Source organism: Terrapene carolina, unplaced genomic scaffold, assembly GCF_002925995.2.
Source record: "Terrapene carolina triunguis isolate 2854851 unplaced genomic scaffold, T_m_triunguis-2.0 Scaffold67, whole genome shotgun sequence".
Taxonomy (NCBI): domain Eukaryota; kingdom Metazoa; phylum Chordata; order Testudines; family Emydidae; genus Terrapene; species Terrapene triunguis.
In genome coordinates, this window is record NW_020664418.1 from 3,316,406 (window position 1) to 3,341,321 (window position 24,916).

Below are 24,916 nucleotides of genomic sequence, written 5' to 3' on the forward strand. Positions count from 1 at the left end.
ACACTCTAGACTCTGCTTGGGGAAGTGGATGGGTCCCCACATACTTGGCATACTATTCTGAGAACGCAATGTGTATGGCACAAGTCACTAATATCTCTTTAAGGTCTGAGCATGCAATCTTCACAACACTCCCCACCACTGTAAACTTGGGCAGCAAGAATTTAGAGGTCCAATCGTTCTGTGAAAATAAAATGTGATGTCTCTAGACACTAGTCAGCCATAATTCTGTTACTATTTCAAATTTACATATGTAATAACAGGGATAAATGTAGTTATCAACAAAATGTCCCACTAAAAGGCAGAGAAAGCAAGCCCCAACAAGATTTATCTACACACAGTTTTTGCCCCGATTTAAGTAAAATCAGTTAAAAAAATAAATTTAGTTAAAGCAGAGCAACTCGCTAGTTTGTGCAGAGTTCTTCCAGCATCAAGGAATGTCTTGTTTTGGTAAATTAGGGTACATCCAGACTACCCGCAGTATCGGCGGGTAGCGATCGATTTATCTGGAATCGATATATCGAGTCTCGTTAAGACGTGATATATCGATCCCTGGACGCGCTCCCCGTCGATTCCGGAACTCCAACGGAGCGAGCGGCGGTAGCGGAGTCGACGGGGGAGCTGCGGTCGTCGATCCCGCGCCGTGAGGACGGGAGGTAAGTCGGAATAAGATATGTCGACTTCAGCTACGGTATTCCCGTAGCTGAAGTTGCGTATCTTACATCGACACCCCCCCCCCCCCAGTGTAGTCCAGGCCTTAGATTCCTATCCTAAAGCCACAAGCCAGACTTTCCAAAATGAAGTTTTCTTACTTTTCAGGTTCTTGTCCAGAGTAGGAGGGCACGGCTCCACCATCCCCTCGTCCAGCCTTGAAATCAAAGAGTGTGACTGTGTCCATTTCAATATCATAGAAACAGATCTTAGAATCAAGACTCTCATCAGCCTATGGAAGGGGAAAAGAGAAAGAGTTAGAGCCGGCAGTAGAAGAGACCAGCAAGGTAAAATTCAGCTGGCCTATAAAGGCAGCCCACAGGCCAGTAAACAGCACAGGAGCCAACAAACACCTGAAAACAAAGGAGTCTGAATGGGGGATTTAGCTGGGGGTGTGTGTTTTTGGGATTCTTTTTTACTTCTTCACAGTAGCTTAGTAGGGAAGGCTATGGCAGCTATAGAGGCAGAAGTGGTAGTGACCCAAGGAATGGAAAAGACAGTGAAGATGACTGGATATGGAAGTTGTGGGGATGTACATTATTCTGGAGAGGGTATTGGAAAGGTGCTTTGTGTGTATGAAGTGCCACCTGATAGAGCTGATGGAAGAGAAGATCTGAGGTTTGGAGTTGCAGCTAGAAACCATAGCTGAGTTTCAAAAGAGATTTGAGCAGGTGATGGAGAGAAAGAGAGAGGAGGCTGAAAGGAAACATCATGAATTGCAGATGCATGCTGGACCAGGGAACTGTGAGGATAGACTGCTGGATAAAGAAAGTGGACAATGGAAGCATGTGACTACGAGAATAAGGCAGAGGACAAGACCAGCTAGTGAAGGAGAAATAGAGCTGAGGAACAGGTTTGCTGAGTTGGAAAATGAAGGGGAGAGGCAGGCAGTAACAGAAAATGGGAGAGCAAGAAAGAAGAGAAGAGTGACTAGTCCTACAAGAAGAGGGGAAGAGACAATGGAGCTAGCCAGAGTTCAGAGACCCAGGAGGATAGAGGACAACTCGCAGAAGATTGCAAGAAGTCTTGCAGCCAAAAAGAACAAAAGAGGGAAGGCCGGACAATCATGCCAACAACAAGAGGCAAGTCTACATCACTGGGGACTCCCTACAAAGAACAACAGACAGGCCTGTCACCAGAGCTGATCTGGAGAACAGAAGGGTGTGCTGTCTGCCAGGAGCTTAGATATGGGATGTGGTCCTAAGGTAGAAGAGGATCCTAATGGGAGCAGGAAAGAATCCATTGACTGTCTTTCATGTGGGAACAAATTATACTGCTAGATCTTGCTCAGACACAACAAGGAAAACTATGCCAGGCTTGGGAAGGTGCTGAAAGAAATGGACGCTCAGGTGATCTTCAGAGGGATTCTACTTGTCCCTAGTGGAGGAGAGTGAAGACAAGACCAGATTATGATGATCAACAGATGGCTCAAATAATGGTGCTATAAAGAGGGCTTTGGGACATTCCACTATTGGGAGGCATTAACAGACAGAGGACTGTTCTCATGGGATGGAGTCCACCTAAGCAGGAAGGGAAATAGACTTCTAGGATGGATGTTTACACAACTGATTAAAAGAGCTTTAAAGTAGGAATTCGGCTGAGACAGTTGGGAGATTCTCATGTAATATCCACACCTGATTCTAATATTAAGAGGAAGGAAAATCAAGTAAAAGGGAATACAGCAATGGAGAAAGGAACAACAGAGGGTAGGAGAATAGATGACAGAAGGAAAGATAGTGACAATACCAATGACAATAACAGTCAAATAGGCAATACTGACAGTAAAATGACTGTACCTAATTGGGTGAGGGATCTGGGTGAAGCCAAGCAGAAACAAGAAAGATGTCTGTAAACCAATGCAAGGGGTCTGGGTAACAAAATGGAGGAACTAGAACTACTGGTGCAGTAAGTGAAATCAGATATTATAGGGATAATGGAAACATGGTAGAAAGTAGTTATGACTGGAATACAGATATTGAAGGATATGTGCTGTTAAGAAAAGACAAAAATAAAGGTAGAGGTGGTGGATTAGCATTGTATATTAATTATGAGGAAGATTGTAAAGAAATTAGAAGTAATGGAATGGATAAAATGAAATCTGTTTAGGTCAAAATCACTATGGGAAAAACGGTAACAGACTGGAATAGTGCTTGGGGCTGCTACAAACCCCCAGGATCCAATTTGGATATGAAGAGAGGCCTCTAATATTTTTAATGAAATAAAAACTACTGGGAATTATGCAATTACGGGAGACTTTAATTTCCCAGATATAGATTGGAGGACAAGTGCTACTAATAAACATAAGACCCAGATATTCCTGGATGTGATACCAAACAGATTTCTTCACCAGATAGTCACTGAACCAACAAAAGGTGATGCCATTTTAGATTTAGTATTGGTAAGTAGCAATGACCTCATAGAAGAACTGGATATAGAGAACAACCTTAATTTGAGTGATCATAAGTTAATTCAATTTAAACTAAATGGAAGGATAAACAAAAATAGGTCTGCAACTAGGGTCCTTGATTTCAAAAGAGCAAACTTAAAAAAATTAAGGGAATTAGTTAGGGAAGTGGACAGGCCTGAAGAAATCAAGGATCTGAATGTGGAGGAGGCTTGGAATGATTTAAGTCAAAGTTCCAGAAACTATTTGAAGCCTGCATCCCAAGCAAGGAGAAACATTTGTAGGGAAGAATTGCAGACCCAACTGGATGAACAAGTGTCTCAAACAGATTATTAATAGAAAGCCTACAAGGCAAGGAAGAAGGAAAGGATCAGCAAGGATAGCTATCTCCTGGAGGTCAGAAAGTGTAGGGGAAAAGTGAGAATTGCCAAGAGAATTGGACCTGGCAAAGGAAATTAAAACCAATAGTTAAAAGTTCTTTAGATATATAAATAAAAAGAAAACAATGGAAGAAGTGGGACTGCTAAACACTTTAACATTTTCATTGATGGCCTTGGCACAAAAAGCGGGAGTGTGCTAATAAAATTTGCAAATGATACAAAGTTGTGAGGTACTGCCTATATGGAGGAGGATCAGAATATCATTCAAGAAGATTTGGATGACCTTGAAAACTAGAGTAATAGAAATGGGATGAAATTTAATAGTGCAAAGTGCAATGTCATGCATGTAGGGACTAACAACAAGAATTACTGCTATAAGATGGGGACGTATCAGTTGGAAGTGACAGAGGAGGAGAAAGACCTTGTGTATTGGTCGATCACAGGATGACTATGAGCCACCAATGTGATGCAGCCTTGACAAAGGCTAATGCAATGCTAGGATGCATAAGGCGAGATATTTCCAGTAGAGATAGGGAAGGTTTGTTGCCATTATACAAGGCACTGATGAGACTTGATCTGGAATATTGTGTGCAATTCTGGTCTCCCATGTTTAAGAAACATGAATTCTAACCGGAACAGGTGCAGACAAGGCTACTAGGATGATCAGAGCAATAGAGAACCTACCTTACAAAAGGAGACTTAGGCTAAACAAACCAAGCTCCTTAACAAAACGAAGGATGAAGACAGATAAGATTGCTCTCTATAAATATATCAAAGGGATAAATATCAGGGGGAGAGAGAGAGAGAGAAGAGGGAGTGATTTAAGTTAAGAGCCAATGTTGGCACAAGAACAAATGGATATAAACTGGCCATCAATAAGTTTAGGCTTGAAATTAGATAAAGGTTTCTCAACATCAGAGGAATGAAGTTCTGGAAAAGCCTTCCAAGGGGAGTAGTGCAGGCACCCATTTTAAGGATGAGTTTGATATATTTATGAAAGGGATGATATGATGAGATTTCCTATAATGGCATATGGCCAATCCGCAACTTCTATAGCAAATATCTCCAATGGCCAGCGATGGGACACTAGAGCCCTTGGACCTACAAAAACTTTTAGTGCTTCTATCAATGCTTACCCGAGAAATTCTGAGTCCTGAAGACAGAGCCAATGTGGGTTTATATTAGAGAAGTTAAGGCGGGAGGGATAGCTCAGTGGTTTGAACATTGGCCTGCTATACCCAGGGTTATGAGTTCAATCCTTGAGAGGGCCATTTAGAGATCTGGGACAAAAATCAGTACTTGGTCCTGCTAGTGAAGGCAGGGGGCTGGACTTGATGACCTTTCAGGGTCCCTTCCAGTTCTATGAGCTAGGTATATCTCCATATGAATATCTCTGCATTATAGCTAGTCTGGCATTTGGTGTCACATTCAGACCCCAGTGTGGTATGTGGGGAGTCCTGTCTCACCTTGTTGACGAGGATGCTGACTTTGTTGCCATTAGCATTGCACTTAACCGATGCAATGCCCCCCAGGCCAGGAAAGAGCTCAGTCAAGTTCTTACTACTGCAGTGCACTTTCGCCTCTCTGTGGGAACAGATAATAGTGATTCATGTGGTGCCAAGTGTCAGTGCTTGAAAAACAGTTAAAAATATTTTTCAAACTTCAGAAAAAAGACCTTTAATAATCAAATCAAATAGGGCACAAGACCCAAATATTTGAGGTCTTCTAACTTTTTGTCCCAGACTCTAGCTTCCTCTTTAGAGTCTTAAACGCAGCAGGAGTAAACTTAAAATGTTCTGCAGTGTTCCAACACCTGCAACAAGAAAATCCTGCCATCCTGTTTCAGGAGAAGTAGGATTTGTCTACACCGGGAAATTGACTGGCATAGCTGAAGTGGAATAACTATCGCGTCCCCATGAGAAAGTTATATTGGCATAACTACAGTGGAATAGTTATTCCACTTTAGCTATGCTAGTCAGATTCTCCACATAGAAAAGTTGTAAGGGCTCATCTACATTGCCTTGCAGTTTGGACTCCAGGCATATGAACAGAAGTGTGCATCAAAGTGCTGCTGTGCTGTAAGAGCCCTGTGTGGATAACGCAGGCATGAACTAAAAGGATCCTAGTTTTGTCCTCCTTTCTCCCTATATCCAATCAATCCTTCCTACTGTAGATGCCACAGTAACAGCATTCACTCTGTGCCTGAGAGGACAACTCCTATCAGTCACTGGGATACAGCTAACAAGAGTGACAGTATTTATTATTAGATTTATAAAATGGAAACAAGGCATGGCCTCTGAATTCATATGTAAAAATAACATTCCAGGGTTCTATTTATTGTCTCTTGTTAATTCCAGATCAAATATACTCACTTTACAAGTAAACGAGTTTTTTTACAGCCCTAAAAATTCAGCCTGACATCTGAGAGTTAAGCTAGGTTCTTTTCAATCTCCAACATCAACACCAATAATAAAGGCCCTGCAAGTCATAGTGATACCCTGCACAAACCCAAGGTTTTCAAATTAGGCCCTATGTGATACCTGTGCAATGCCAGTGCTGCTAATGGGTTTTCACAGGTTTGACTGACTGGAGTTTTGCAAATTGTTCTGCTGATGATACATAAGATACATAAGAAAGAACAGAATTCAGCTTACCCTCTTGGTTCTGCAGGGTTCTCAAATTTATTTTGTCACTAACTGTCAACAGATAAGGTTCTGAACACACACAAGGAGCAGAAGTGTGGAGTCAAAATGTACAAGTTTGACACAGTCACTTGTCAGAGTAGAAGCACCACTTCAACATAACAGTATGACTAATATTAATTAAACTCTCACTCATTTCAGAACTTAATCAAGCCCTTCACCTCAGGAAAAGTTCCAAAAGGGGGGGGGGGGGGGGGGGGGGGCTTATGCCCTGCCCTGTAGGTCAACAAACTTCGGCTCTTTTGATTCAATAGAGGAAGTTAATTCCAAAGTTGAGGACCCTCTACTCCTCTTATGTTTGTACTTACAGGTTGGCAGTAGAAATATCCAAATTGTTCTCAACTACACCTCTATCCCGATATAACGCGACCTGATATAACACGAATTCGGATATAACGCGGTAAAGCAGTGCTCCAGCGGGGCGGGGCTGCGCGCTCCGGCGGATCAAAGCAAGTTCAATATAACGCAGTTTCACCTATAAAGCGGTAAGATTTTTTGGCTCCCGAGGACAGCGTTATATAGGGGTAGAGGTGTACTAAGTACAAAGGGAAAGAGATAGTCTTAAGTATCCAAGACCCAATCCACAAAGTGCTTTATAGACTGAAGTCAGCACCATGAGAAAGTTTTTGTGGACTCCTCCCGCACTGCCCAAAAATATTGCTTATGTTCTCAGAGATATCTGTGAAACGCCCTGTTCTGTTCCTAAAGCCAGGTTTCCTACATGGGAGAGTATCAAGCTACTCACTGAGCCACCATCAGCCTTACCACAGAAGGCTTTGGCTAGTGAATGACAGTGACAAATCATGATGCTGTTACTCAGTGTCACCCCGGATGGAAATCATTGTGGGGAAAAAGGTAATTATTTCAAGTTTCCCTTCCCTCTAGGGGAAGAAGAAAAAAAAAGAGAGATAAGCCATGCAAACTCCATTCCAGTAAAAACACTGTATTTATCCCCAAAGAAATACTCATTGATTATTGGAGTAATAATGGAAACAAACACTGAAGATCCGGAAGCCCTGAATACACTGTATGTGTTGCTTACAACAGTGCATGAATTTCTTGCTCTCTGGAATTATGAGTCCAAGTCCTCACTGAGAATTCAAACTCATGGAGAAGCAGTAGTGACATCACTGAAGCCATTACCCTTGACCCCAAATCTCAGACCTAGAAAAATCGGTTACTCACCTTCTCGTAACTATTGTTCTTCGAGATATGTTGTTCATGTCCATTCCAAATCAGGTGTGCACGCGCTGCGTGCACGAATGCTGGAAGACTTTTCCCCTAGCAGTATCCATAGGGTCAGTCTGGGCACCTCCTGGAGTCGTGCCTTCATGATGCTCAATATAGGGCCCTGCTGACCCGACCCCCCCCTCAGTTCCTTCTTGCCAGCTACTCCGACAGCAGGGTAGGAGGGTGGGTATTGGAATGGACATGAACAACACATCTCGAAGAACAACAGTTATGAGAAGGTGAGTAACTTTTTTCTTCGAGTGCTTGTTCATGTCAATTCCAATCAGGTGACTCCCAAGCCTAAGTTCAGGAGGCAGGGTCGGAGATGTCCACTGATTGGAGTACCGCTCTACCAAAGGCCGCATCATCTCTGGCCTGCTGGGTAATCGCATAATGTGCAGTGAAAGTATGTATGGAGGACCACGTCGTCGCTCTGCATATTTCATGGGGGGGAACCTGCGCCAGGAATGTAGCTGAAGAAGCCTGAGCCCTGGTGGAGTGCGCAGTGAGCAGAGGGGCAGGCACCCATGCCAGGTTATAGCACTCTCGGATGCAGGATGTGATCCACGATTAAATTAGTTGAGAGGAGACTGGAAGACCCTTTATTCTGTCTGCCACAGAATGGATTTTTGGAATAGTTGAATGGACTTTCAGAATGGCTTTGTTCTCTCGATGTAAAAGGCTAATGCTCTGCGGACATCCAACGAATGAAGCCTCTGCTCCCTGCCATTTGACTGAGGCTTAGGATAGAACACTGGGAGGAAGATGTCCTGGTTGACGTGAAATTGCTAGACAACTTTTGGGAGGAAAGCTGGGTGAGGCCGGAGCTGAACCTTGTCCTTAAAGAACACCATGTAAGGAGGCTCTGATGTTAGGCTCTTGAGGTCAGACACCCTCCTGGCTGAGGTTATTGCTACCAGAAACGCCACCTTGTACGGGAGGTAGAGCAGGGAGCACGTTGTTAGCGGTTCAAAGGGCGGCCCTGTCAGAATAGAAAGGACCAGGTTGAGGTCCCAGGCCAGGACCAGCTGTCGGACTTGCGGATATAGCCTGTGGAGAGCTTTGAGGAAACGGCTGACCATAGGGTTGGCAAAGACTGACCGGCCCTCTGCACCTGGATGGAAGGCAGAAATGGTGGCCAAGTGAACCCGTATTGACGACATGGACAGACCCTGCTGCTTGAGATGGAGAAGGTTGTCCAGTATGAGTGGCATAGAGGTGATCGTCAGGGACAAATGATGCTGCGCCAACCAGATTGAAAATTTCTTCTACTTGGCAAGGTAGGTAGCTCTGGTGGAGGGTTTCCTATTGCCAAGGAGGACTTGTCTAACTGGGTCTGAGCAGGAGAGCTCCATTGGGTTCAGCCATGGAGCTTCCACGCTGTGAGGTTCAACTACTCGAGGTTCAGGCGCTGGAGATGGCCATGATCCTGAATTATCAAGTCCGTGAAGAGCAGCAAGGTGACTGGGGCTTCCACGGACATGTCCAGGAGCAATGTGTACCAGTGCTGGCGGAGCCAGGCTGGAGCTTTCAATATCACAACTGCTTGATCCCTCCATATCTTGAGAGCACCTCATAAATGAGAGGGACGGGTGGGAACGCGTATAGGAGATGGCCTCTCCAGGGAAGGAGGAACACATCTGTTATGGAGCCTGGGCTGTGATTCAGGAATCATAGAAGATTAGGGTTGGAAGAGACCTCAGGAGATCATCTAGTCCAACCCCCTGCTCAACTGTTATGTCGCATGGCAAAGAGGTCTACCCGGGGAAAGCCCCACTGCTGGAAAATGGAGTTCATGATGTCCAGGCCCAGGGACCACTCGTGGCCATGTAACAACGTGCTGAGATAATCCGCTAACTCGTTCTGTACCCCAGGGAGGTACGATGCTTGCAGGTGTATCGAATGCTCTACACAGAAGTCCCATAGCATGAGGGCTTCCTGGCACAGGAGAAAGGAGCATGCCCCCCCATGTTTGTTGATATAAAACATCACCGTGGTGTTGTCTGTCATCACTGATACACATCTCCCCCCTTAAATGGGCTTGGAAAGGGTGGCATGCCAGGAGTACTGCTCTCAGCTCTCTGACATTGATGTGGAGAGCGAGCTCTGCCTGAGACCAGAGGCCTTGTGTCCTGAGGTCTCCCAGATGTGCTCCCCAGCCCAAGTCTGATGTATCCGTAACCAATGAGAGAATTAGCTGGGGGCTGGTGAAGAGGACCCCTGCACACACCACCTGTGGGTCAAGCCACTACAGAAGGGAGTCGAGGACCACATGACACAGAGTCACAACCTGTCAAACTGTCCCGAACTGGTCAATACACCGAGGCTAGCCAGTTGCTCCAGTCGTGGAATCTGAGCCTTGCATGTTGCACCACATAGATACAAGCGGCCATGTGTCCCAGGAGTTTCAGACAATTCCTTGCTGTGGTGGTGGGAAACTGCCGGAGACTCCAAATAATGTCGCCCAGGGTCTGGAACCTCGATTCCCATAGGTACGTCCTGGCCTGAGTTGAGTCCAGTACCATCTCTATAAATTCTATCCGCTGAACCGGGGACAGTGTTGATTTCCCCACATTCAGAAGGCTCAGTTCGTCAAACATCATTCTTATGAAGTCGACTTGTGCCTCCACTTGAATCCTGGAGCGGCCCTTGATCAGTCAGTTGTTGAGGTGCAGAAACACCTATACCTGCCGCCTGCGGAGGAACGCAGCCACCTGAGGTATTTTGTGTGGGACGGTGTGATTGCTATATGAAAGTACACGTCTTTCAAGTCAAGGGCAGCATACCAGTCTCCTGGACCCAAGGAAGAGATGATGGAGGCTAAGGAGACCATGCGGAATTTGAGTTTTTTCATAAACTTGTTGAGCTCTTGCAGGTCTAGGATGGGCCTGAGCCTGCCCTTGGCTTTCTGTATCAGGAAATACTGGGAATAGAAGCCCTTGCCCTTCTGCTCCTGAGGAACCTCTTCCACTGCCCCCAGCAAGAGCAGCGAGAGCACCTCCTGTATAAGGAGCTGCTCATGAGAAGGGTCCCTGAAGAGGGATGGGGAAGGGTGGTGGAAGTGAGGGAGGGAAGAAGATTTAAGTGAATATCCCCTCTCTACCACGTGGAGCACCCAACGGTCCAATGTAATACGGGCCCACGCAGGGTAGAAAGGGGATAGACGGGACGAAAAGGTAAGGCGGGATGGATCCAGTCTTTGCACTGGTGCATCGCCGCAGGGCGCACCTTCAAAAGGCCTGTTTTTGGCCTCAGGAGGGTTTAGACTGGCCAGACCCCTGCCCAGAGGAGGAATGAGGTCTCTTCCTCGAGTTCCTACTCTTCCTGCGCGACCCCTCCTGCCTACCCTAAGGTTGATAATTCCTCAGTGGGGGCTGAGGTCGAAAGTGCCTCCGTTGGTTGGCAGGGGTGTGGAGGCCCAGGGATTTCAGGGTGGCTCAAGAGTCCTTGAGACTCTGCAGGCGAGAGTCAGTCTTCTCAGAGAACGACTGACCCTCAAAGGGGAGGTCCTGGACTGTCTGCTGTACCTCGTACGGAAGGCTAGAGACCTGAAGCCAGAAACTCCTTCTCATAGCCACCCCGGTAGGTACGCTACCCCGGTAGCCATGGTGTGAGACGCTGTGTCCACAGCGTCTAAGACTGCCTACAGGGATGCACAAGAGATCCATTTGCCCTCCTCTACTAGTGCAGAAAACTCTGTGCGAGAGTCCATAGGCAAGAGTTCTGCAAATTCTTCCATGGTCCCACAAGTATTGTAATTGTACCTTCTAACCACCGCCTGACGGCTAGCGATACGGAGCTGCAAATACCCCCCCCCCCCCTTGAATAGATTTTCCTCCAGAAGAGGTCCAGTTTTTGGCCTCTCGATTCTTTGGAGAGGGCCCCTGGTAGCCCTGGTGCTCGCATTGGTTGGCCGCATTCCCTATCAGGGAGTCCAGCAGGGGGTGCATATATAAGTGTTCATACCACTTGGAGGAGACTAAATATCTCCGCTCATACCTTTTCACGGTAGGCGGCAACGAGGATGGGGTCTGCCACTGGGTCTTAGTGGCATCGCTGATGGTTGCAATCAGCAGCCACGCGATACGGGATGGCCCTGGAGGGGAAAGGCCATCGGGTCGGCCTCCTCCACCACCTCCTCCGGTTTGATGTTTAGGTTCTGGACCACCTGTCTTAGCAGCTGCTGTAGGACCCTGCTGTCCTCTAAGGCTGGAGAGGTTGATGAGCCAGTCATCGTTTCATCTGGAAACGAGGAGGATGAGGTGGCAACCGGTACTGGAGCCTGCTCCCTGCCCTCGGCCCCATTGGGGTCCCGCGGGGCAAGGATCACCAGTGCTGCTGTCGGTGCTACGGACAGTGCCGGGATTGGAGCCACGCTCAGTGCCAAGGATGTGAAGCAACTGGTGCCCCCTTCGTCAACGCCGCAATCAGTGCCGAGATCATTGATGTTGGTATGGCTGCTGGATGGGTCCCTGCCAGGATGCCCGGTGCGGAAGGCGTGTGCAGCAGAGGCCACCGATGCCCATCTGGAACCCTGGCTCTGCTCCTGGCTTTGGTGATAGGCCCAGGGTGTCCAGAAGGGCCACTGAAGAGCCTGCCACTGGCCTGGCCACAGTGCTGGGTAGGGCTGTCTGTTGCAACAGGAGTGAGATCTTCTGCTCCTACTGGAATGCGATGACTCCGCTTCCGACTGAGGTTTCCAACTGATGACCACGGAGGAGCGGAGCCCCTTGGTGCTGGCGAGAGATGCCAACTCGGGAACCGGAGCGGGCCACCGGTGCCAGGAGTTGATACGCTGGGGATGATACCCTTATCACCACCATCGTCGCCGGCTTGCCCACAGAACTTATTGGGCCAGGAATCGGTGCCGGCAAGCAGTGTGGGTCCGGACTCGACTGGACCCCTTCCTGGGGCAGGAGTCAGCGGAAGGCCCACCGATTGGGTGCCTGACGGGGACTTGCTGGCCACCTGGTCTTTAGACCTGGTCGGGGAATGCCCTCTATTGGCCTTCTTTTTGTGGGGCACCGGGGAGTGGGGCCTCACAGGTGTCTGGGACCTGTGCGCGGAGCCGTGGCGGTGCTGAGGGTCTCTAGAGGAGTCCTTCCTCGGCACTGGCTTGCACATTGACGGTGCTGGAGCACTGCGCACTAAGGAAGCGGCACTTGGGGCTGGGTCTGCCGCACTGGGCTCCAACTGAGGCCCACGTGCTGCCTCCATAAGCAAAACTGGGAGGCGCTGTTCTCTGTCTTTAAGAGTCCTGGGGCAAAACCCTCTACAGATATTACAATGCTCCCTAAGGTGACCCTCACCGAGACAATTCAAGCACGAAGTGTACGGGTCACTTCTCGGCATAAACCTGCCGCAGTCCAAGCACAGCTTAAAGCCCGGGGACTGAGGCATACCCCAGTGCCAGGGAAAAGCATCAAGGGTGGGGGGGAACCCCAAAGGAAACTTATGAGAAAAACTATCTACACTAAGTGTAACTACTCTACTACTAAATCTAACTATATATACATAAAGGGTGATGCTGTGAAGCACACGCTTGCTGAGGAAAGAGCAATGGAGTTTCAGCTAGCCGTCACAGGTGGTAAGAAGTAACTGGGGGGGGTCGGGTCAGCAGGGATCTATACTGGGCGCCATGAAGGCGCGACTCCGGGGGGCATCCAGACCGACCCTGCGGATACTGCTAGGGGAAAAATCTTCCAGCTGTCGTGCATGTAGAGCGCTCACACCTGATTGGAATTGACGTGAACAAGCACTCGAAGAAGAACTTGAGAATACAAAAGGGTCAACTTCTCACAAGAGTGATTTGTGAGTGTATAAAACAACATCAGTTTATCAGATACTATTGACCTGGCAATACACTTCACTAGGTAAGGCTGGGTCTTCTAACTTCAGCTTCTCTCTGAAAACACTGAAGGTAGAGCAGCAAAATTTGGCAGGAGTCTATAAAGTAAAAAATATATATCCCTTTTTTTTTTTTTTTTTTTTTTTTAAAGACGCCAAGGACTGAATAGGCCAAGATAACCTCTACAGGGCATACGCCATGAGAAAGCCTGCACTCCCACTGCCTTTGACATACCTATTCTATGAATTCAGTCTCCAGGGTTGTCAGTCTAGCATTTTTCACCAGTACAAAATTCCCTTAAGATTAAAAAAAAATAAAAAAAGAAAGAAACCTGAGCTATAGATTCAGACCCTTGTAAATGCTTAATAATACCTGCGAGAGAGATCAAAGATTTTAAAGTGAACCAAGTCCGTTCCCACAGCCAGGAAATTCCCACAGACATCCAACAGGCAGGGATTCCCCTCTGCTTCAGAGAACACCAGCAGCTGTTTGACAGTACCCTGGGGAGGGGAGAGAACAGCAACTTTAAATGTTAACTTTCTGACAGGGACGTTTTTCTGTCAATTAAGCTTGCACATCAAGTCCACTTCTGTTTTATCCCAACAACCACCACCAATTAATAAGTGCATCACAGCAATTTCTTGATACTATCCTATCCAGGAACAGCTATACAATAGACCGAGGGGAGGGGGAGAGAGGGGGAGAGAGAACAGCTATCCACCTTTCTGTAACTGTTGTTCTTCAAGATGTGTTGCTCATGTCCATTCCATTGTAGGTGTGTGTGCACCCACTTGTGCAGCTGTCAGAGACTTTTGCCTTAGCGGTATCTATAGGGCCAGCTGTGGTACCCTCTGGGGTGCTGCGCTCACACCACGGTATATCAGGCGCTGCCGGCCCTATGCCCTCTCAGTTCCTTCTTGCTGACAACTCCAACAGAGGGGCAGGAGGAATGAACATGAGCAACACATCTCAAAGAACAATAGTTATGAAAAGGTGGGTAAACATTTTTTCTTCTTTGAGTGTTTGCTCATGTCGATTCCATTGTAGGTGACTCTCAAGCAGAATCCTCCAAGGTGGACTCGGAATTCAGTCTTGCAGAGTGGAGCACTGCTCTGCCGAAATCAGCGTCGTCTTGAGCCCGTTGGGTCAGCGCATAGTGCGAAGCTAATGTGTGGACGGACGACACATTGGAAAAGACGGGGATCAATATGAAAATTGAAAAGTGGATAAGGAACTGGTTAAAGGGGAGACTACAACGGGTCATACTGAAAGGTGAACTGTCAGGCTGGAGGGAGGTTACTAGTGGAGTTCCTCAGGGATCAGTTTTCAGACCAATCTTTTTATTGCTGACCTTGGCACAAAAAGTGGGAGTGTGCTAATAAAGTTTGCAGATGAGACAAAGCTGGGAGGTATTGCCAATACAGAGAAGTACCGGGATATCATACAGGAAGATCTGGATGACCTTGTAAACTGGAGTAATTGTAATAGGATGAAATTTAATAGTGAAAAGTGTAAGGTCATGCATTTAGGGATTAATAACAAGAATTTTTGTTATAATCTGGGGACTCATTACTTGGAAATAACAGAGGAGAAGAAGGACCTCGGAGTACTGGTTGATCACAGGATGACTTAGAGCCGCCAATGTGATATGGCTGTGAAAAAAGTTAATGCGGTCTTTGGATGCATCAGGCGAGGTATTTCCAGCAGAGATAAGGAGGTGTTAGTACCGTTATACAAGGCACTGGTGAGACCTCATCTGGAATACTGTGTGCAGTTCTGGTCTCCCATGTTTAAGAAGGATGAATTCAAACTGGACCAGTACAGAGAAGGGCTACTAGGATGATCCGAGGAATGGAAAAACTGTCTTATGAAAGGAGACTCAAGGAGCTTGGCTTGTTTAGCCTAACCAAAAGAAGGCTGAGGGGAGATATGATTGCTCTCTATAAATATATCAGAGGGATGAATACCAGGGAGGGAGAGGAATTATTTAAGCTCAGTACTAATGTGGACAAAAGAACAAATGGATATAAACTCGCCATCAGGAAGTTTAGACTTGAAATTAGATGAAGGTTTCTAACCATCAGAGAGGAGTGAAGTTCTGGAACAGCCTTCCAAGGGGAGCAATGGGGGCAAAAGACATATCTGGTTTCAAGACTAAGCTTGATAAGTTTACGGAGGGGATGGTATGATGGGATAGCCTAATTTTGCCAATTAATTGATCTTTGACTATTAGCAGTAAATATGCCCAATGGTCTGTGATGGGATATTAGATGATGTGGGATCTGGGTTACTACAGAGAATTCTTTCCTGGGTATCTGGCTGGTGACTCTTGCTCACATGCTCAGAGTTTAGCTGATTGCCATATTTGGGGTTGGGAAGGAATTTTCCTCCAGGGCAGATTGGCAGAGGCCCTGGGGTTTTTTCGCCTTCCTCTGCAGCGTGGAGCATGGGTCATTTGCTGGAGAATTGAAGTCTTCAAACCATGATTTGAGGACTTCAATATCTCAGACATAGGTTAGGGGTTTATTACAGGAGTGGGTGGGTGAGATTCTGTGGTCTGCGTTGTGCAGGAGGTCAGACTAGAAGATCATAATGGTCCCTTCTGACCTTAAAGTCTATGAGTCTGTGACCAGGTTGCAGCCCAACAAAATTTCCTCGATCAGCACTTGAGCAAGGAAGACTGCCGATGACGGCTGCGCCCTAGTCGAGTGAGCCGTCACGATCGTGGGCAGGGACACCTTTGCCAGCTCATAACAGTAACGGATGCAGGCCGTGATCCAAGACAAAATTCTCTGGGCAGACACTGGGCGACCCTTCATCCTGTCTGCAACAGCAACAAACCCCTGCGTAGACTTACGGAACGGCTTTGTTCTATCTATGTAGAAGGCCAGTGCCCATTTGATGTCCAGGGTATGCAGCTTGCGTTCCCCATCCGTTACATGAGACTTTGGACAAAGGATCAGTAAGAATATGTATTGGCCAGTATGGAACTGGGAAACATTTAATTGACGCAGTAGATGCAGCTGGACCTCGTCCTTATAGATGATCATATAAGGCGGTTCCGACGTGAGCGCCCTCATCTCGGATACCCTACAGGCTGAAGTTATAGCAACTAAGAAGGAGACCTTCCATGATAGAAACAGGAGGGAGCAGGAAGCCAAGGGATCAAAGGGGGGGTCCCATGAGTCTTGACAGCACAAGATTCAAGGGTGGGGAAACCGGGTCCCGGATATGCGGGTAGAGGTGCTCCAGACCTTTCAAGAACTGCGCCGTCATAGGATGGGCGAAGACCGACCTGCCTTGAAACAGAGGGTGGAATGCCGAAATGGCTGCCAGGTGTACCTTGACTGCACCGTTGGCTTGGGCCCTCCACCGTTCCCTGGAGTTGGTGGTGGGTGCTTTCGGGGGGAGGAACTCCCTGGGGCTAAGCCCTTTTGTGGGTCTGGAGTGGGCGTAAGGCCCAAACAGGGTCTTTTGCCCAGAGCCCCCTGGTCGGGCTTGCTTGGTGCCGACCTCTTTGTTTTCTTCTTCGGCACCGGGGATCGGTGCCGGGAAGAGCCTGTTGCCAGGGGTGCACCGAAGCTGAGGCACTGTGCCGTGTCGGGCCGTGACGGCTCCAAAGCTGGGCGCAGGGCAGCCTGCATCAGGAGGACCCTGAAACTTATGTTGTGCTCTCTCTGTGTCCAAGGACGAAAGTTCTTACAGATGCGACAGCGCTCCTTTATGTGGGATTCCCTGAGGCAGCTTAGACAACTATCTTGCGGGTCACTAACAGGCATAGGCCTGTTACACGTGGAGCAAGGCTTGAAATCTGGAAACTGGAGCATACCCCGCCTGGGGCAAAGTCCCCACCAGGACCCTATCTAACTAGACACTTAACAGCTAACTAACGATTAAACTATTTACAGCTAGAAGCACAAGGCTGAGATAGGAGAGAACTGCTGACCACTTGCAAAGCAAGGGACAGAGGCGCTCTGACTGACCACCACAGGTAGTAAGAAGGAACTGAGAGGGCATAGGGCCGGAGGTGCATGATATACTGCAGCATGAGCGCAATACTCCACAGCCGGCCCTATGGATACCACTAAGGAAAAAGTCTCCGACAACCGCGCACATGGGCGCGTGCACACATACAATGGAACTGACATAAGCAAGCACGTGAAGAAGAACTGGTTTTCCTGGTGGTCCCTCTGTCAAAGTCTCCCCACCTGTGAGCTGCATTACAGGTCCAAAGCTTTAACATACACCTTCACAAAGCAACAAAGAGTCCTGTGGCACCTTATAGACTAGCAGACATATTGGAGCATAAGCTTTTGTGGGTGAATACCCACTTCATCAGGTGCATGTGGTGGAAATTTCCAGAGGCAAGTATAAATATGCAGGCCAGAATCAGTCTGGAGATAACGAGGTCAGTTCAGTCAGGGAGGATGAGGCCTTCTTCTAGCAGTCGAGGTGTGAAAACCAAGGGAGAAGAAACTGCTTTTGTAGTTGGCTAGCCATTCACAGTCTTTGTTTAATCCTGAGCGGATGGTGTCAAATTTGCAAATTAACTCAAGTTCAACAGTTTCTCTTTGGAGTCTGGTCCTGAAGTTTGTTTGCTGCAGGATGGCTACCTTTAAATCTGCTATTGTGTGTCCAGGGAGGTTGAAGTGTTCTCCTACAGATTTTTGTATATTGCCATTCCTAATATCTGACTTGTGTCCATTAATCCTTTTAAGTAGGGATTGTCCAGTTTGGCCGATGTACATAGCAGAGGGGCATTGCTGGCACTCGATGGCGTATATTACATTGGTGGACGTGCAGGTGAATGAACCAGTGATGTTGTGGCTGATCTGGTTAGGTCTGTGATGGTGTTGCTGGTGTAAATATGTGGGCAGAGTTAGCATCGAGGTTTGTTGCATGGATTGGTTCCTGAGTTAGAGTTACTATGGTGCGGTGTGTGGTTGTTGGTGAGAATATGCTTAAGGTTGGCGGGTTGTCTGTGGGCGAGGACTGGCCTGCCTCCCAAGGCCTGTGAAAGCGAGGGGTCGTTGTCCAGGATGGGTTGTAGATCACTGATGATGCGTTGGAGAGGTTTTAGCTGAGGACTGTAGGTGATGGTCAGCGGGGTTCTGCTGGTTTCTTTCTTGGGCTTGTCTTGCAGCAGGAGGCTTCTGGGTACACGTCTGGCTCTGTTGATTTGTTTCCTTATTTCCTCGTGCGGGTATTGTAGTTTTGAGAATGCTTGGTGAAGATCTTGTAGGTGTTGGTCTCTGTCTGAGGGGGTGAAGCAAATGCAGTTATACCTCAGCGCTTGGCTGTAGACGATGAATCGTGTGGTGTGTCCGGGATGGAAGCTGGAGGCATGAAGGTAGGCATAGCGGTCAATGGGTTTTCGGTATAGGGTGGTGTTAATGTGACCGTCACTTATTCGTACCGTTGTGTCTAGGAAGTGGACCTCCCATGTAGATTGGATCCAGACTAACACAGCTACCCTTCTGATCTTCACAAAGATTCACTTTACAAACTATCCTGCCCAAAAGATAGGATTGCGATTTTCTTCAGCTAAGAGGGATAAATGGATAGCATTCCCTTTAGATCCATCAGTGCTTAACCAATCAGCAAGTCAGAGTTCACAGTGCAACAGGAGTCTCATCCTGTCTCTAGGAGTCAAACACACCATGCTCACAGCACTTTTAGCCTCCATGACACCAGAAACAAAACACAATTGAATTTGGTTTGCTAGATAGTTTTATTATGCTTGTGGCCATATTTTTTAAAACTCTACATAAGTGAAACACAGTCTATCCTATCTCCTTTGAGTTATATTGAATTCGGTACAGAAATTCTGTATTTATTCTACATATAACCATACATATTAGGGACCAATCATAGGTTTCTCTTTCTGATTCTCACAGACTAGCACAATGCTGCAATAAAACGGTTACCTACCTTTCGTAAATGTTGTCCTTTGAGATGTGTTGCTCATGTCCATTCCATGTCAGGTGTGCATGTGCCATGTGCACTGTTGCTGGAGATTTTCCCTCCAGTGGTATCTGGGGGAGCTGGCTCTAGCACCCCCTGGAGGCCTGCACAAATGTGCCAGTATAAGGGGCACCACCGGCCCTGCGCCCTTCAAGTTCCTTCTTGCCATCAACTCCGACAGCAGAGTAGGAGGGCAGGTCATGGAATGGATATGAGCAACACATCTTGAAGAACAACAGTTACGAAAGGTAGGTAACCGTTTTTTCTTCAAGTGCTTGCTCATGTCTATTCCATGTTAGGTGACTCACAAGCAGTGTCCTTGGAGGTAGGCTAGGAGTTCATGGGCGTGCCGATAGCAACACAGCTCTCCTGAAACTGGAGTCGTCTCTGGCCTGTTGGGTGATTGCATAATGGGATACAAACCTGTGGATCAACGACCATGTTGCAGCCCTGCAGATGTCCTGGATTGGTATTTGCGCCAGGAGGGCCACTGAAGATACTTGTGCCCTTGGTAGAATGGGCCTTCACAATGGCCAGAGGCAGGACGTTCACTTGCTCATAGCATGCCCAGATACAGGCCATTATCCAGGACGAAATCCTCTGTGAGGACACCAGGAGACCTTTCATTCTATCCGCGATAGCGACAAACAGCTGCATTGATCTATGTAAGGGGCTCATCCAGTCAATATAGAATGTAGGCATCTTTCCTCCTCTGACTTGTGGTTTTTGGGAAGAAGACTGGCAGAAAAATGTCTTGGTTGACATGGAACTGCAATACTATCTTGGGTAGAAAGGCTGGGTGGAGACACAGTTGGACCTTGTCTTTAAAGAACAGTGTAAGGAGGCCCCGAGGTTAAGGATGAAGCTCTGAAACTCTCCTGGCCAGTGACTGCCACCAGGAAAGTGACCTTTCAGGAGAGAAGCAGCAAGGATGCCAAGGACTCAAACGGAGACCTTGTGAGCCTAAAGAGTAGCAGGTTTAAGTCCTAAAGCAGAATTGGGTCACGGATCTGTGGGTAGAGCCTCTCCAACCCTTTAATGAACCTCCTTGTCATCTCCTGGGCGAAGACCAATCTGCCTCTGATTGGGGGACGGAATGGCGAGATGGCCACCAGATGAACCTTGACTGAAGACAGTGAAAGGCCTTGCTGCTTCAGGTGAAGAAGATATTCCAAGATGGACTGCAAGGATGCCTGTGATGGGCACAGGTTCTGCTCGGCTGCCCAGCAAGTGAAGCGTTTCCAATTGGCCAGGTAGGTTGCCCCAGTACAGAGCTTTCTGCTACCTAGCAAAATTTGCTAGACCTGCTCCAAGCATGCTCTCTCATCCAGATTTAGCCATGCAGCAGCCAAGCCGTCAAGTGCAGGCCTACTAGATTCGGATGGAGAATTTGCCCGTGGTCCTCTGACAGCAAGTCTGGTCTAAGAGGGAGCGTCCACAGGGCTGCAACTGCAAGATCTAGGGGCATGCTGAAGAGAAAGTTACTCACCCTGTGCAGTAACTGAGGTTCTTCGAGGTGACCCCCTATGAGTGCTCCATTTCAGGTGTTGGTGCATCCCTGCACCTTTGCTTGGGAGAGATTCAGCAGCAATGCCTGTGTGGGTAGCACATGCATGATGCCTATCTCGCAGCACCGTTGGCACCTTATCTAGTGCACGTGCAACCTGTACCCCTCCTTCTCTACTGTAAAGTACTTTTACGGATTCCAAAGTAGAGGGGAGGATGGGTTGTGGAGCACCCATAGGGGGACACATCTTGAAGAAGGTCAGTTACTGCACAAGGTGAGTAACCTCCTCTTCTTCTTTGAGTGATGTCCCTGTGGGTGTTCCACTTCAGGTGACTCTAGAGCAGTGCCCTCATGAGGATGGAAGGAGCTTTGGAGTTGGTTGGTTAATAGAGGATAACACCGCTAGCGTAGCCGTGCATCTGATTCTGGGCCCTGTGTAATTGCATAGTGTCTTGCAAATGTGTGCTTCAGAGGCCAGGTGGGAGCTCTACATATGAGTGGGACCTTAAGATGAGTGGGACCTTAAGAAAGGCTATGGACGAAGCCACTGATTTGTTAGAATGCGCTCTGGTGCCTGCTGGGGGTTGTATGCCAGTTACTTGATAGGACAGATGAATACAACCTGAAATCCATTTTGATAGTCTCTGCGCTGATATAGCCCCTCCTTTGGATCATTCTGCCACAGATACAAATAGTTTTGGGGATTTTCTAAATGGTTTGGTTCTATCCAGGTAGAATGCCAGAGCCCGTCAAATGTCTAAGATGTGTAGCGTAACTTCCTGTGCATTCTCATATGGTTTGGGGAAAAATGCAGGGAGGTGTATAAGTTGATTAACGTGGAAAGATGAAGAAATTTTGGGCATAAATTTTGGATGTGTCCTCATAGTAACCTTTTCCTTAAAAAATATGGTATATAATGAGTATGCCATGAGTGCCCCATCTCACCCACACGTCTGGCTGATGTGATTGCTATTAAGAAAGTGACTTTCATGGAAAAGTGTAGTAAAGAGCAAGTCACCAGGAATTCAAATGGCGATCTAGTAAGAGATTTAAAAGAAAATTCAGGTCCCATGGCGGCATGGGTGCATGCAGTTCAGGGTGGACTGTCTGAATTCTTTTGAGGAAGCGTTTAGTGATTGGATGGGCAAACAGTATTGTGCCATCAATTTTTTGGTAGAAGGCGTTGATAGCAGCTAGGTGTACTTTAGTCAAACTAAGAGATAGTCCAGAGTTTAAGTCGAGTATGTAATCTAATATGAAAGACAGGAGTGCGGAGACCACAGTGATGTGTTTGTCAGTGCACCATACAGTGAATCTCTTCCACTTCTGCAGGTAAGTTTTACCTTCTACTGTTTAGTAGGGTATGCTTGACCTGTTTCAAGCAGGCTAGTTAATCATGAGTGAACCATGAAGAAACCACACTTTCAGGTGGAGCATCTCTAGGTTCAGGTGGTGAGTCTGTCCTGCGTCTTATGATAGAGCTATCAGGATGATCCTGGTTTTGTCGGTTCTTATTTTGTGTATCACTCTCGTTAACACTGGTATGGGTGGAAACATATATAATAGAGGGGCTTGCCATTTTAGGAGGAATGCATTCCCCCCATCGATTGGGGTCCCAATCCCGCTCTAGAGCAGAATTACAGGCATTTGTTGTTTCGATCTGTCGCGAAGAGATCTATGTTCGGTTGGCCCCACTGTTGGAATATGTTGTGTAATATCACGTCATTCATCTCCCATTCGTGAATTTTTCTACTGCATGTGGTGTTCTTGCATCCCGGTAGATAGGAGGCCAAGATGCTGATATTGTCTCAGATGCACCAGTTCCGAAGTTCCATGGCTTCGGTGCATAGAACATGCAAGCAATGTTGTCAGTCATTACTTGCATGTTCTGGTTCTTTAGCATAGGCAGGAAGTGGAAGCAAGCATTGAGAACTGCCCAAAGTTCTAACATTTATGTGCAGGCTCGTTTCTTTGGGGGACCACCATCCCTGAATTGTGGGTTGTTGAATGTGTGCTTCCCATCCTATGAGGGAGGTGTCTGTTGTGAATCCCGCATGAATGGGATCCCTGAACAGAAATTGCTGGGTTGTGACATGAGCGATGTCTTGATTTTGGCCGATATTGCGAGTCATCTGTTTAAGCAGTGTTTGTGTGGCCTGTAGATGGTTGCTAACCAGCCCTGCAGATAGCACATGTGCAGGCCCACATGTTTTACCATGAATATGCTTGAAGCCATGTGGCCTAAAAGTTGGAAGCAAATGCGGGCTGTTACATGTGGACTGTTCCTTACCGTATCTGCGAGATTGTTCATGTAGTAGAACCTGCTTGTTGGTAGTGACACTTTGGCTTCCACTGAATGGAGGTAAGCCCCAATGAATTCCAGTTGTTGAACAGGGCCTTCAGTTGATTTTTTCTCATTTATTTGTACACCCAGGTATTGAAAGGAAGAAATAGTCTGTCGAGTGATCCAGATGACCTCCTCTCGAGATTGGGTTTCAGTAGGCAGTGTCTAGATAAGGGAAATTATGATTCCTTGTTTTCTTAGGTGTGTCACCACTACTGCAAGGTTTTGGAAAAGACTCAAGGTGGATAGACCAAAAGATAAGACTTGGTATTGGTAGTGGTCTGTTCCAAGTGTGAATCTCAAGAACCTCCTATGGGCAGGATGTATGGTAATATGAAAATAAGCTTCTTGTAGGTAGAGGGCTGAAAACCAGTCCCGTTGTTCCAGTGCTGGTATGATTGTTGCTAATGTGACCATCCTGAATCTTTGTCTTCTGACAAACTTGTTTTCTGAGATCCAAGATGGGCCGCCATCCCTCATTTTTCTTCGGGGTTAAGACGCAATGGGAATAGAAAGCCTTCCCCCTGTGGTGAGTGGGAATTTGTTCCATTGCACCTTGTTTTATCAGATGATTTATCTCTTGATGCAGTAGATGCTCGTGAGAAGGGCCCCTGAAGAGGGAGGGGAGGGTGGGAATAGAGATAAATGGGATGGAGTAGCCCATATTGATGATTTCTAGGCCCCATTTGTCCATGGTGAGTGAATACCACCTCGGGTAGAAGGGGAAGAGGCCGTCTCTGAATGGGTATATGGATGGTGTCGTCAGCACTGTAATAAGTGGGAGATCATTCAGACCCTCAATTAATCTTTCAAATTTGCTGTGTTGAAAATGAAGAAGGTTGAGATGCTGATGATGGTGGTGGTCTGTGTCTTTGTGGTCTCTGTCTTTGTTGTTCATAAGGGTGTTGTTGTTGTTATGGGTAAGGTTGATATCTGTTCCACTGGTATGCTTGGAACCTGTTTTGCCTCCGTTTTGTGGCATGTGTATAGATGTCAAGCGTGCAGAGGGTCGCCCGGGGAGTCCTTTATGGTGTGTAACACCTCATTAGTTTTTGCTGCAAAGAGCATCTCACCGTTGAACAGCAGGTCTTCCACTGTGGATTGATTTCACATGGGAAACCCAAGGAGTTCAACCATGAAGCTGAACGCATGACTACAGCAGTGAAGGTGGATCTTGCTGCTGTGTCTGCTGTATCCAGGGACGCCCGTAATGCTGTCCTTGCTATAAAAGCTGTCCTTTGGAAACCAATTATTTAAATTGGTCTCTTTTTTCCTCCAGAATGTCATTAATAAAACCCATAAATTTACCATAGTTCCTGTGATTATATTTGGCCAGCAGTGCGACATAGTTGGCAACTCTGAGTTACTGTAATGTGGAAGAGGAATAGACCTTGGGGCCAAACAGTTCTAGGCTTTTACCATCCTTGTCAGAAGGGGTGGGCCTATACTGCTGTTGTCTCCCTCTCTGGTTGGCCACCTCTACAAGAGAATTTGGTGTGGGGTGGATAAATAAGAACTCCGTGCCTTTTGAGGGGACATAATATTTTGTGTTGGCCCCCTTACACGTAGGTGGTATGGTGGCAGGAGTCTGCTAGACTTTCTTAGCAATTTTAGATGTTGAGGAGGTCTGTAAAATGTCAAGCAGCTCATGTTGTGCTTCCAGTACCTCTTCAAGAGCTATTTTCAGATCATCTGCTACCCTTTTGAACAACTCCTGAAATTGTTTAAAGTCTTCAGTGGTCATTGGTGGGGGAGGCATAGTTGCTTCATCTGCAGAAGATGAGGAGTTGTTGATATTGGGGAAGATTTCTTGTTCTATACTCTCCGCC

At 47.1% G+C, this 24,916-nt stretch overlaps 1 protein-coding gene across 1 annotated transcript in view; it reads right to left on the reverse strand.

Annotated features, from left to right (window-relative positions):
* IFT140 (intraflagellar transport 140) overlaps window positions 1-24,916 on the reverse strand; it is a 230,836-nt gene that overhangs the window by 118,728 nt on the left and 87,192 nt on the right. The window contains exons 13-15 of the mRNA XM_024219009.2: window positions 13,645-13,772; window positions 4,959-5,076; window positions 810-940 (exon numbers count right to left, since the gene is read on the reverse strand). Coding sequence (XP_024074777.1) covers window positions 810-940; window positions 4,959-5,076; window positions 13,645-13,772 — 377 coding nt within the window. The remainder of the gene's footprint in view (window positions 1-809; window positions 941-4,958; window positions 5,077-13,644; window positions 13,773-24,916) is intronic.